At 41.4% G+C, this 14,558-nt stretch overlaps 2 protein-coding genes across 3 annotated transcripts; both read right to left on the bottom strand.

The window, feature by feature from the left end:
* Positions 1-398: 398 nt before the first annotated feature.
* fpgt (fucose-1-phosphate guanylyltransferase) lies at positions 399-3,883 on the bottom strand. 2 transcript variants are annotated; one of them, XM_058074498.1, is made up of 4 exons: positions 3,561-3,883; positions 3,278-3,434; positions 2,249-2,341; positions 399-1,981 (listed from the first exon to the last, which is right to left on the bottom strand). In XM_058074498.1, the coding sequence occupies exons 2-4, from the start codon at positions 3,390-3,392 to the stop codon at positions 561-563; spliced, it is 1,629 nt and encodes a 542-aa protein (XP_057930481.1). In that variant the 5' UTR covers positions 3,393-3,434; positions 3,561-3,883; the 3' UTR covers positions 399-560. The 2 variants fall into 2 exon arrangements, with proteins under 2 accessions (XP_057930481.1, XP_057930480.1); XM_058074497.1 differs by having other exon boundaries at positions 405-1,981; positions 3,278-3,442; positions 3,561-3,879.
* A 1,316-nt stretch (positions 3,884-5,199) lies between these two features.
* On the bottom strand, positions 5,200-13,708 carry acot11b (acyl-CoA thioesterase 11b). Its single transcript, XM_058073030.1, has 16 exons — positions 13,547-13,708; positions 12,506-12,679; positions 11,428-11,497; positions 11,304-11,364; positions 11,121-11,222; positions 10,235-10,370; positions 9,983-10,136; positions 9,243-9,362; positions 9,035-9,173; positions 8,873-8,928; positions 7,967-8,033; positions 7,812-7,895; positions 7,467-7,600; positions 6,800-6,931; positions 6,038-6,164; positions 5,200-5,934 (listed from the first exon to the last, which is right to left on the bottom strand). Exons 2-16 carry the CDS (start codon positions 12,675-12,677, stop codon positions 5,740-5,742), a joined length of 1,749 nt encoding a protein of 582 aa, XP_057929013.1. The 5' UTR covers positions 12,678-12,679; positions 13,547-13,708; the 3' UTR covers positions 5,200-5,739.
* Between the last annotated feature and the right edge of the window lie 850 nt (positions 13,709-14,558).

Genomic DNA, 14,558 nt, shown 5'->3' with positions numbered 1-14,558 from the left:
AGGTTCTGACACATCTTGTCCTTCAGAGGAGCAAGATCCTACTATGAAGTCTTTCTGCAGAATGTAATGTAAAGAAACATAATCATTACACAAAAACATGGACATGATTTGCTTACAAAATTCAATATATCCATAAATCCATGTGTTTAACATTAATAAAACAAAAGAAAACAAAAAAATCTGAAAATGACACATGTACACTGTATCTAATACAGTATATAATTCATTCATTCATTTTATGTACAGCTTAATCCTCATTAGGGTCACAGGGGTACACTGAAGCCTGTCTATATATATATATATATATATATATATATATATATATATATATATATATTTGTCACTAAGCCTTGAAATACACACCAATAGAACATAATGGAAGAGAACTGCCTTTTATTGTTGGTTGACCAACTTTCACCTGCAGTAAAAAAAGGTCTTTAGCACAAAAGCAGTTTCATGTGGATGGATGGTTGGTTAAATAAGGAGCTAATAAAAAGGTAGACGTTGATTATCTTATTTTAGTCTGAAGATAGTCACTGTCTTGATCCCGTGGCGGAAGCCTAAGGAGTTGAGGTAATAAATTGGCATTTTATCTGTAAGATGTCATCATTGAGTTTTTTCCAGATGTTGTGCATCTCCAACACGTTCTGACACAGCAGGGCCTCTTGCAGGGATATCAATTTTGTCTCTTGCAACTCGAATGCAGATCCGCCCAGAACTGCCTGAAGCATCTTGAGAGACACAGAGAATGAGCGCTGTTCATCAGCACAAACTGGAAACAGACAGGCGTTCCACAAACTACAGCGGGACATGTCACCGGAGAACCTCAAGACTTGGCCACAAAGACCCCAGCGGGACACGCACGTGTCCAGAGTGACCCCACACAGACTCAGCCCTTCCATAGAGGCAGCAGCTCCCACGGTGCACTTCAGGTTGTCGTTGACACCAAAGGCGATAGTTACAAATCCGCTTCTGTCCTCCAGGCTCACACACAATGTCTGCATGAAGACTCCATCAGGCACTGAAAAGTCTGGACTGACCCAGCAACGGCTGACCAGTGTGCCCCTGCCTACAGATGCCCCCTCTTCCAGTCTGGAGCGCTCCACTACGGACCCGGCTCCCACAGAGCAACTTGGATGGAGGATGCTGAATATCACACAGGAAGCCTTATCTAAGTTTTTACCTGGGTGCCTGCTGAAAGCCCACGACTCCAGGCACAACATGCTTTTCAGGCCGTCAACCTCGGTAAGGTGAGAGAGATATTCGGGCGTGGTTCCAATGTGATAAAACTTGGAGTTATTCAGGAGAATAACATTCAACTGCGTCCCTTGGAGAAGATGGAAAATCTTTTGGCGGACTTCAACCAGACTGCTGTCTTGGTTGGTGACGTTGGCTGTGTTGCAGGTGTATTCTATGGTGGCTTGTGGTCCTAATGCTTGGAGAAAATCACCATATGCATCTATCTCGCACTGTAAGGGTCCGACCTCTTTAAACACATTAAGGAGACGTTGGGACGTATCAAAGTCCATATAATAGGTGCTGTCTGTGTAGACAAACTCCATATCACATATAGGAAAATAATCACTTTTCCTTTTACAAACAGCACCGCTTCCGCGCATCTTTTCAATGCTCGGTTTGTGAAGAAAGCGTAAGCAGCTTCTGTTCTCCATTTTCTGAAAAGCGGAGTCCTCACGTGGTTCCAAAACAAACACACCGTGGGTAGTGCCAACGGACAGTGGTGAGGGATGGGCTAACGCGGTGAAGCCGGGCTTGTCGAATGCAAGTCTACTGTCATCTGGGATACTGTAGAGCTCGATGTCATCTGCGCACGTCACCAGCACGCCAGGCTTCATGTGTGATGGAAAATCCACGTACATGGCCAGTTTGAGCTCCAGCATCTCATAGAGAGGGTCGCCCAGCGGCATGGCGGTAAAGACCTTCCCGAAGGCACTGGCAGCAGGCAGACGCTGACTCAAACCACCTGGAGGGAAGTTTTAAGTGATTTATGAACATATTGGTTGGTTGCAAGTCATCTTTGCAATATGGCGTCATAATTGTATAAGGGTTGTTATACAGTACATTGTGTACTTATTAATACATAGTCGATACCTGTTTTTTTGATAGGGTTCCATTCCGGACTCACCAGTAAATGGCATCAAAATCTTCCCTACTTGACGTAATCTTAACAAAACGCTACTCCTAAGTACACTGATATAGGGGTGTTTGCCCATGATCTGAGTGCACGTACCTGCATGGATCAGGAGGACTCTCATCTTGCAAAGAGCTTTGCCGTAGATGTCACTGAGTTTCTGCAGAGCATGCAGGGTGGAACCTCCATTGCCTTGAAAAAAGTGATATTTGCCAAAGCATTAGATATACTTGCCGAACATAATATATGATAGGTCTCCCCCTTATTCTTTGAAGGAGAAACTTAGCCAAGCAATTTGGAAGGAAGATACTGGGCCGCTATCCAATTTCTTGTCATACTTAAATGTTTCTGATTATCAAACAAATATAAATATTAGTTAATGACAACTGAACACAAATTTAAAAAAAAAAGTGATTGCCCACTAAAACCTTGTAAATAGTTGGTCCACACTTAGTAGCAGCAGCAGCGAGTGCTCTGGCCAGGGCCAGAAATCTTAAAAAAGACACTTGGTGGGTACACTGTTATTTTTGGAACCACAGACTGCACAGTAAAGTATTTGTACATGTTAATTTAGGACTTAAATGGGAAGCTTTCATGACAAATTATGTGACACAATGCAAAAGTATGAAACCAAAATGCTGTCTGCTGGTTTTTGTATTCTGCTACATTTCCCCATCCTTAAATCCCCATCCCATCCTAAAATCGTGCCGTCACACAAACACACAAAGCACATAGCTGGGAGACAGCCCTTCCAAGACATTGGTTGCATTGGTCCATGTCCATGAGTTGGTCAAATGAGCCCGAAGCCCGACTTCACTCTTCCACCAGATGTCGCTAATGCTGCTTTTCACTGAATCATCAAAGCTAATCAAAGCCGAGGCTTCACCCGCCCATCTCTAGTTCATATGACGTTCACATACTATATTGTATGAGCAATGAAGATTGAAAGCGGACCGAGATCAATTTCTCAAACAGTGGCGGTTTGCTTGTTTGGTGCGCATCGGGTTTCGGATGGTTTTGTTAATACTTCAGCAAATCAACTTTGCCATCTGAGAACGCAGCTTAGTCAATAACATCCCAATGATCGCAAAAATAGACAATATTAATTGAGCATGCTGCCACATTCACCTATTTTATATCCAGGGGGATCGGAGAAGACGTTGTAGGGAATTCCGAGGGGGAGTGTGCCGCCAAGTTTTCTTCTGATCTCATCTTCGTAGACATCTTTCTGCCTCTCGTCCATTGCGGTCACGACCACCACGTCCCAAAATTCACAAGCGTCCACCTGCCGACCTTCGGGTAAAGAAGGGACATGTCGACAGTTTGCAATTGTTCTAAACAAAATATACAGGCTGTGAGAAAGGGTTTAACTCAATTGCATTTCGATCAGTCCGACTAGGGGACAACTCACCGCGCATAGAATTGAATTTGCTCAACTTGTCCACCGTTGCATATTTCAAGTCACGCATACAACCCGCGAAAGCCATTTTATATGTAAAGAACTATCTTAAAATGTTGTTTGTTTTAGAATATGTAGCTTTCGCGATTTTCTGTGTCATTTCCGGGTTTCGTCTGTCACGTGACTGTGTTGTCTTTGGCATTTATCGCGAGAAACACAATACGTGTATTTAAATCGTTTTTAGTGCGATTAGTGTAGGTTTAACATTAAATATACGTTCTTGGCTAATGTAGTACCAATAATGTACTAATGTACCAACCAGCGCCATCTCATATGTGTAAAAGTATAATTATGTAGGTTCCGCTATCGACGACTTCACTTCCGTGTTTGGTCAGTCACGTGAACGCTTTTTACACATATATGTCATATCATGGAAAGTGCTACATACAATTATTAATTTCTCTTGTGCGTTGTGGTAGTAAAGACGGTTAGCTTTGTTCAAACTTGACTTTTGTATAGATATTGGACAGTAGGACAGATCCAGGAAGCTCACATTTTTACCCAACGGCCAGTAGGTTACATTTTGCACATGTGAAGACCTCCTCCCTTTTTTCCCCCACTCTTTTAATATGCCTATCTTTTGGTTCTCCGTCACCTTCTTCCTGCCACTTCTTTAAAAACCTTTCTCTCACAATCGAGTTAATTTTATCACAATTGAATTAATTTTAATTTTACTGTACTTAATATTTACTATGACTTGTGCTTTCCCTGTTGCTGTCTTTGCATGATGTACAATATCTGTCAACTCATCCCCCTATACTCATATCAATATCGTTCATCTGATTAGACTTTAAGAGACACAAATCATCCTAATGTTTCTCAAAACACCATGGAGGTACTGCTGGAAAAGGAAGAGTAGAGGACATTAGCACGTCTCTGATGGCCATAATTTGTATGATTTTACTTATTGACCATCCTAACTTTGTTTACTTTTTTCCCTCTCCTGACAAATTATCCCAAACCCTTTTTTTGGATGACTATCCTGATGTCCCTTCAGGCTTGCCCAGTAACCCAACGGTATCTGGGCCGCCGATGAAATGAAGTGGCATCTCATTCAATTCAAAAAGTACTTTTAAAAGTCCCACAGTCCAACTTTATAACACAGAAACTCCAAATTTCTGATTTCATTGATCTATGTGGAGATTTGTAGTCTGATTCGTCTCATTGACTATAAGAAATACGTATATTCACAAACAGAGCATGAACATAATTCAACATAACACATTTGCACATGTGCAAGCATCAACGTCAGCATGTTCATGTGCAATGACTAGTCAATGTGGCCAGACAGGTGCAGGACACCAGGCAAAGGCACAATACATTCCTAAAATAACACAGAAGAGCTGGCACTGCAGTGGCCACCATTAGCCACTAACTGACCTCACAAGAGTGAGTGCATGGCCATTTTTTCCTGGGGCCTGCAAACGTAACAAGGACAAATCAATTTTACTGCATAGCCTTGTGCACGGCACAGTTTCAAACTTTATACCATCTCGTAGCATCCTTTTACACGCCTCCTCTGTGTATATAGGTACAGCAAAATTGGTTTATACCTGAATGTTTCACTCTAAAAAATAACTGTAAATTAAGACAGAGATGCTCTAATGTTTATTATTCCAGTTAATCAATACAGCATATCATGTGAGATACCTGGCCAGTGAAAATATACATAATATTGTTTGTTCAAGTTCAGAAATGCTACACATGATCCCATGATCTCTAAACATTAAAACTGCCCCATTTTACATCAAATATATATTGCATATTAAAGGACACAAAACAAAATCTGGTATGACTCTGCAACCTGGTTGTACCATTAAAATATATTGTTTATCTGGCTGAGAAATGATTATTGCACAAAATGAGTCACACCAGTTGGGTCCAATAACACATATACATCCAAGAGGAACATTCATTGTGCGCTCATGTTTAAAAACTGGTAATCCTATTGTATACCTTTAAAACAAGTACCCGATTTGAAAAAAATACACACCTGAAACACACCTTTACTGCATTTCCTTGGCCCTTGAATAAATGCCCACTTAATTTCAAATATAACAAAGCCCCACAGTATGGTTAAGTCATTAACTATCATTATTCAAATAACAGAACATTGCTAGAGAGAAGTTATCTATTGTTCCTTTTGTAGAGAGAGAATATCAGTTGCACTGATGGGCTGTAGTGATGCAGTGGACAAGCTGTTCTTATTGGCCTCTAGGAAGTCACTACAGGCAGAAAAAGCACTGTAAAAAGACGAGGAGAGTCCGACAATGTCAGTAGAGATGTAGGGAAGAACCCCCGGTGTGGCCTGATTGTAGTAGGTGACCTGCAGCCAAACACATACTCTGGTTAAAATGTGCATTTTGTTTTGCAGCCATTAAAAATCCTATGCGGTCTTCTTAACAGACAACTTTTGACAAATGTCTAACCTTGGTGACAGTGCTGGACTCTTCCCAGATGGTGAAGCCAGCGCAGAGCACCTCTCCCCTGTTGTAGTCCTCAGTTGGAGGGTGAGTGGGCAAAGTGACAGAACGCAGCGCTATCAGATATGGGTCCCTGTGAAAATTTCAATAAATTGAGAGTTATGCAGAAACGAATTCTGTAATTCATGCAAGACAAAGCACTGCAATGCAGCAGTGGTGGACATTCTTATAAAATGTACAGTATCTCTTTTTTATTTTAGCAAGTATTTTATAATTAAGGAACAATACTATAGAAATTAAGTTGAAATACAGTGTCATTTAAGAGTAGTCAATATTTTGTGTGAGCACCATTGTTATCTGGCACTGTCTTAATCCTCTTGGGCACAACATTCACCAAAGCTGCACAGATTGTAACTCGAATCCCCTTCCACTTCTCCATGAGACATCCCTGGTGGAGCTGTTCTCCTCCACTTTGAGGATGCCTCACAGGTTCTCTATTGGGTTCAGGTCTGGAGGAGACATATTTGACTACTCCATCACCTTCACCTTCCTCAGCAAAGCACTTATCATCTCGGAGGTGTGTTAAAGCATGTGTTAAGGGGATTATGTGCTGCTTGATAATGTCACAGTAAATGATGTTTTCCCTCAATGAACTGCAGACCCCAGGCCATTATTCTACCACAACCATGTTTGATTGTAGGCAGGTGAAGGTGCACAAGCAAGGCCATTTCTGTGTTTTATGATGTAGTGCAGTAAGTCCCAACACACCTAACATCACATGGTTTCCGACAGGATGCCAGCAAGATAAAGTCCTGGCCTTTGCCTCCTTTACTGACAGAGGGGGTCGCGATGCGATAAATGGTGTCGTCCTCATCCGCCTGTGTGATTACCTCGCACTCCCTTTAAGACAGCCGCATACAGGTATTAGTAAACATAACATTCAAACCAGTCCATTGTTTTAGTATACAGTATATTGAAGTCATTTGTCAACACTGTATGTGAAAAGCATTAAAGAGGACCTATTATGCTCAGTTGTGGTCTCCTATAGAGCAGCTACACACAATAACCCAATAACCCCACAATAATCCTTTGATTCGTGCTTCCCGCCAAAATAGAATTTATTCCACCCATGGCCCGTCTCCGAGCATTCCCACTCCGCTGTGATTGGTCACGCCCAAAGTGCTTCCTAACTATGAACCATATAAGGAAGCCAGCCCCTCTGTGACAACACAAAGGAACAGTTTTACCATGCCTTTTCAACCGAGCGTTTTGAGCCATCCCAAACTTCTTTCAGGGCTCACTTCCAAATGCGCAAACCTCATTATCTGAAACATTGGCATGGTTTAACACGATAATCCAACATTCTAACTACATTTATAGGTCAGAAAAGTGGAAAACGCGTAATAGGCCCCCTTTAAAGGAATGTGTGACTGACTCATAATGCCGGTCCCATTCTTTTCTCCTCCTGAGATCTGACAACAGGTGGAACGTCTGCTCGGCTGAGACGCTGACATACATCTCCACTTTGAAGCACAGTGTCTGGTTCTCTTCCAGCGTGTACAGTCTGACCTACAAATAAGATCCAGTGTGAGTGATGTCCAGCTTGGGAAAAGTGGGGCAGAATACTGCACATGTGTTTTGCTTCAGGGTAATCCACTGCAATATAACTAAAAGAAAAAAATCGTGGGCCTTGCTTGTTTGGAGGACTCACTATGACTGTGCACTTTGTCCACACAATAAAGATCAGAATGCATACCGGAATCACACCAATAATACTCACTTTATTTTTCTCAGATGTCAACACCCAGTTGTTTCTGGTGTCCATCAGTTTCAGTGCGGATACATTATTGTAGCTCAAATACATCTGGAAAAACAAAGCACTCTGGGAAGCTTTGAGACAATATCTAAGAAGCTTTGCAAAAGTTGTATCAATACCTGGTTACTTGGATCCCAAGGAACAGAGAGTGGCACCTCAGTTTGCTTGCAGGAGATAATATATTTCCTGCAAACATGGTAAAGCATTTACTATACATTCCGGAAACAAAAGCTAGACCGGAGCAATTTAAAGGCTAGTCAGTCTTACTATTTACATTTGGCTATAAAAAGGCTCAACTAAGATTAGAATTGAGGCAGACCGCTTTGCGGTGCAACAATGAGCGTATTATGCTTGACAAGCTCTGCTCAGCAGTAATATTCAGCTCTGACGAGTCACATGCTGTTATACTGCAAACAATAGATTCTCAGCACAACACAAACAAACACACTGTGCGATGGTGGCACAGTTTCAGCATTACTACAACAACTTTACTGAACAATGTACTTTTACTATAAATAATTATATATCTCAAAGGTGAGTACACGCCTCGTATTTCTGCAAGCATTTTTAGTAGAGTATCTCCTTGAAGGGACAAGACTGTTTAAAGTAAACTTGGATATACTTTAGAGTTGTTAGTCTATGGTCTGTATAGCAGTGTAGACTATCACTAACACTGAAAATGTCACAAGTTTGTACCAGAAATGACTGGACGTAACAGTATATTTGCGGCAAAGAGGGGAAGTGGAACACAGGTCTCCATCTTGGTGCTTATGCTGAGTCTAAACCATTGTTTTATTTGCTTGTATCTACAACTTACACTGGTATGTGCAAGCATTATGCTGTGATTATAATCTAGTAGGTCACTGTACTAAAAAAATATGTATATATATATTGCGCTCATAATTTCAAATTGCAAGCAACATTAAAGTGCTGAGCTGTCTACTAAATTGCAATGCATTACTTTTTTGTACCACATCCAACTAAATTCTTGTAATACTCTTGCTGAATGAATGGGTGAAACTCACCTATCAAGGCGTATCTTCTTCCTGGCTATGGCTTCTTGATAACGCCTTTTACCATCCTGTAACACGATTTAAACATTGTTATAATTTAAATGTTGCATGCTTTTTGTAATGCATTTTCTTGTCCATAAATTTCTTCCGGATGTGACCACATGATTAACTCACCACAGGCTCGGGTCTTATCCGGGGAAGCGTGCATGGTTTCCTATCACCATCCAGCACCTCAAAGGTCATAAAGGCACTATTTATATGGCGCTGAGGCTCGCCACCCTGGTAGGCCTCAGCACACACGCCCACCTCCATACTACAACATGATGAGACACGAATGACAACTAGATGTGTTTTTTTGTGATAGGTTTTTTTGGAGACTCACCTGTGTTTGAAGGCATTGTTGACAATGGATTTCAGCACCAGTCGGTCACCGATGTGAGATGGCCCACGGAAATGGAACATATCTATGCTCCTCAATGTGGGATGAGCATTACACAAGCGGCTGCATGGACAGGAGACATAAAACAACAACACACACAGTATTTTTTGTAGCAGTCTCATTGTAAACCTTAATCTATAAATAGAATTACCATAAAATAATAGTGTAAAAGGATATTTAATTCTTTTGCTGTAATTTTGTAAAATACACAAAATTAATGACAGAAATGGAAACAATACACACCAGAAACCACTGCGCACTAACCACTCGGCCGCCGTGCAGCCCTATATTTGTCATATATTTTTATACTTTTCTTAAAAGTAATGTTAAAATCTTGTCTTGTCTCGTTCTCATAGATCCAATCTCGTGGAGTCGCCAATTAACATGTTTTTGGAATGTGGGAGGAAGCCAGAGTCCTGGAGAAAACCCACACATGCACACAGAGATGGCCGAGGGTGGAATTGAACTCGGGTCCCCTAGCTGTGAGGCCATGCATGCTAACCACTCGTCCGCCGTGCAGCCACATTTCTATTATATTATTGTAATTAGTTTTTTTTATAATATTCCTGGAAAATGAAAATTAAGTGTGTTTTTTCAAGTGTTGCTCTTCTGCCCTGCTGTTGGGATGATTCTAATTCCAACCCAGTAAAGAATTTATCAATGCTAAAATAGTGGACACATACCTTGCTGAAATGGTGGCTACGTTCTCCATCCAAGCCATGATCTGGCCCCCAAAGGTGCTCACTTGATGGTTGGCGTGAGGAGGAAGCACCAGCTCCACGCTCTCCACTCGGGTGCGCTCGGCTGGCACAGCATCCTGATACTCCTGACATTCTCCTGCAGCGAGAGCGATGGGGAGATGGAGCAAATATTTCAGCAGTGCGGATGCCTTTCATAAGTGCCATACATGAGGAAACCTTATGGGTGGCGCGTACCCAGCTGAGCTGTGCTGCTGCTCAACAGGTCTGTGATGATCTCAGCATGGATGAGTCTCATCCTCCTCCGCTCTGCTGCCAGACTGTACTCCATCTGCTCCATTTGTGTGTGAGGAGACATTTGCTTCAGTTGGACCTGCAACACAAGGAGGTGTTGAACAGGCGTCATGACGACCTACCTCAAATGGAAGTGAGTACCCACCTCACATCTGAGCAACCATTTTATTATCATAAGACAATATTATAGAAGTAGCCAGTGTACAGCTGACACAGCCATTATTGATGTCCAAACGGGAGGATGCTCCGCATGTGCTCAACCGCTTACACCTTCCTCTGCTAGGTACTTGTCATCATGGATGTATATGGGCTCCTTATTATGTTGGAGAAGGGAGGGAGGGACATGCTCTTCTTCAGAATGTTGGATTTCCCTCAATGTACTCAGCACTTATGCACCCCCAGACCATGTCTCTATACCAACACCATCACTGCAGGTTAGACTATTATCTTGCTATTCCCTTCAGTTGGAATTTCAATTTGAATCAATGACCCGCAGCTCCCCAGTCCTGGCAGCACTAATGCAGCCTCAGACCACGATGCTACCACCATCATGCTTGATATGTCAGCTATTTAGACAATAATGGCAGTGCTAGGGGATAGTAAATCTATAGTGCCATACAAACTGTACACTGGCTCCACAAATGTATTTCCAAGTTTACATTATTGGAATTTCAAAAATGTTAAGGGTGTACACTGTATTTACCTTTGTGAGATAAACAGGCCACAATTGGCCCAGCTGGACCAAAGGGTCTAGTTCATTCATTATTTAACTAACTAATTAGCCCATTTAGTGTATTTTGGTCCATATCTTGCTTCTCACTCCTCATACCTTCCCAGCTTCGGTTCTCCTTGCCACAAAGGTGGCGAAGGCTTGGCAAACCCTCCAATGTCTGTCAGTGTAGAGGTCCTCACATGTCACCGATATTCCAACCTACAGTATAACAATCAACATGTTATTTTGTTGTTTTAAATCAGTCCTCTATTCCCTATTGTGTCATCATTTGGCACTAACCTCCATACTGGATGTGAAGGCTCTGTTAACCTTTGCTACGATGGTGACTACATTTCCTACCCTGCAACACACACACACAGGTGATGACACTATCAACACAGAATATACCTCCAGCTATTGTTACCCTATGGTGTGCTCAAAATGGATGTCATCTACAGACGCAGTAACACAGGAGCAGCCGGCATGTCTCTCAGCTGAGAAAGGAGGGAAAAAAGGTCAGTGTACGTTGTGATAAGTCGTCATAGACACACATACAGGCACCCTATTATGCAAACGTGGCTTTTTAATGAAGTTCTAACAGTCAGTGATGTGCGGTCAGGGCAGGCAGGTGAAGCAGGCAAAGCCTCACTTGTCATGATGCAAAAATGAATAAAAAAAATATGCATGATTCCAATTGTTTTAAACATTGTATTATTAAAAATTGCTGAATTTGCAGATTTCCTGATCAAATGCCAGGAAGAAACCTAAAGTGAGGCCATCATAAGCGTGGCTCCTCGGCCTAGTGGGCAAGCCCTGCACACTGTCTGAGTGCACACTGAAGTGGCTCATGGCACCTGCCAGTTTCTGTTTGTCAATTTGTTTGCCAATAACATCATGTTGCAGAAACCATATATTATACACCTAGAACCTGTCGAATGTCTCATAAGGAGAAACCTGTATTTACATCAAAAACTCCAAACTCACTGCACATGACTGCTAAGAGTAATATGTGTCCACTTTTGACAGATGTGCCACTCAAACGGTCGGCTTTCAGGATACGGCTATGATGTCATGAAAAAAACCTCCTTCCTCGTGGACATGATACCACCTCTGATCTGCCACATGCATTCACCCACCACTTTTTTTTTAAAACAAAGAAAAGAAAAAAAGCTGGCTTCGCTACACATCTTAAAATAAACCATGGTGCTCTGCCAACTATCCATGAATCAGCTACAAAGGTGTGGGTGCTGTAAGCTTAATCACCATATATTTCTTCAATTAATAGGCTAACTTTGTATGATGTTGCTGTAATGTTAGCACTGTAGCGCACATACTAGCTATGTTAGCGTTCTCGTATGTGCTATATGACATTCTGTAACAAGGTGGTCCTAGTAGGGCTTGCTAAAAGCACTTTTCAACTGTAAAACAGTAGTAGGTCCCTGTTGGTTGTGTCCACACTGTTATCAGTTTGATTCCTTCTAATTGAGGATCTTTGTCTTTACCTGACAGGCAAGCAGTGGAGTCCATCCACTTGAGCAGCTGCCCAGCGCTCAGCTCACCGCAGTGGTTAGAATGGCAAGGCAGCACTATTTGACTCATCTTCACTTCCGTGGGGTTTCTGTATGTTTCGTCGTTTTCAGCCACATTGTGGTCGCCATCTCCCTCCGACGTCATGACTACACAGACAGAAGACATGTGACAGCGTGTCACGGTGGGAAATATGTCATTGCAGTAGCATGTGATGTAAACAACGAGGACAAAGCTCAGCATCCAGCACTATTGTTATTAAACAAGCTATTTTTTCCTTTCATTAAACAGGGTTTAATCAGAAAATCTGGATTACACATGGAATTTGTTTTTGTCAAGCTAGAATTTAGGCTTTAGTCAAGGCGTAGGGATTTATAAACAGTAAGCAATTTCGTCTCAAATAACATCTTAGGTGAAGTAGCTGTTTGTCCGCTGTGATAGGCTCCAGCTCACCTGTGACTCTAACGAGGACAAGCAGTATAGATAATGGATGGATGGCCTTGGATTTTTTGCTTTAAAAGTATTAGAGAGTTGTTGATTTGCACAGGTTAGACAGGTTGTTATGTTTGTTTAGGAGTGACTTCAATATCTATAGTCAATGTAAATCATGAATGAAATAATCCCTCAACTGTACCACACTCACTGGATGAGGAAAGAGAAAATTTGACGTTCCTGATGGACAAGCCACAGGTATTTAGACGAAGCAGCTCATGATCTCTCAACTGCAGGCTGCTACGAGCTAGTTGCTATTTGATTTCACACATAAACAAGATCAAGCTTGCTTTGGAACACACAGTAATTACCCTAGAATGGGGTACACGGGAGCAGTCACGCATTTGCTGTTATCATTGCAATGACCTTTCGTCTGACTTCAGGTGCTATTTGTGATACAGTAACACACAAACACACAACCTCCGGTGTTTTGTTTTAAACTTTGTTTTGGTAACATTCCGAGCGTGTCCGTGTTAATGTGAAATGCAAAAAATAATGTTGACATAGGAAGAAAGCAAACTTACCAGCGAGGAGGGAATCTTGAAGGTGAGCTGACAGTCCTTCAAAGTTGAAAACCAGGTAGGAAAGTGGAAACCGCGACACGGATAGAGGTTCTTTTCATTTCCCCATTTTAAGTGACAACACACACTTCAGGCGAGAGTATACACGCCACTATACAGGGAGTGAGAGAGAGCGAGCGAGAGAGAGAGAGAGAGAGAGAGAGAGCGAGAGAGAGAGCGATTGGGCTCTACTGGATAGTATTTCCTGTCCTGCACTTTTTAAGGTGGAAATACGCTTACTCGTGTTGAAAACCTGTAAAATGTATTACAAAAAGTATATGCCTCAAAAATTGTTCAAAAAAATAAATTTAAACACAGTTGTGCTTAATCTTATGCAATCTTATGAAATCAGGGACTAGTTCTGTGTTTTCTCTTTACATTACATTACATTACATACTTTTTTAACTATATATTTCAAATATTTGCATTTTGATGGGCTGTTATTTCTACAACTGTATATTGGTCTGTGTCTTTGGTCCGTGGAGCATTCACAGATAAGCACACCCTTGCTGGACAATCTTTAAAAGTATATGTTGGATACTTTCTGTGAAGTTTCAGCTGTATAGCAGGATTTAAAAATAATTATCAACGTATTGAATTCAACAGATGACATTTAATTTTGGAATGTGAGTTTTGGCACTTTATATTTCAATTGTTTATTTATTTTATTTTTCACTGGGCAGCTTCTGGTGCAGAGACAGAAATGCTAGTCTGGACTCCAAAATAAGCACCATGTATGTTTTTAATTTGTGCACAGAAAACCAGAACAGAGGAGGTATGATGCTAATTTTAAAATGTGATCAACGAAGTAAAGTCATCAACCAACACTTAAGCAGTTAAGAAATATGACAAATATAATTTGATTTATTTGTTTATTGCCAGAAACATTGCAAGAAAATCCATAAAACACTGTAACAACTTAAAATAACACATCACAGTTTTATTTAAAAAAAAATATATCAGTCAATCATAAAAC

This window comes from Doryrhamphus excisus, chromosome 5, assembly GCF_030265055.1.
Source record: "Doryrhamphus excisus isolate RoL2022-K1 chromosome 5, RoL_Dexc_1.0, whole genome shotgun sequence".
Classification (NCBI taxonomy): Eukaryota; Metazoa; Chordata; class Actinopteri; order Syngnathiformes; family Syngnathidae; genus Doryrhamphus; species Doryrhamphus excisus.
The sequence above is the reverse complement of the archived record's forward strand: the minus strand, read 5'-3'. Positions and strand labels throughout refer to the sequence as shown.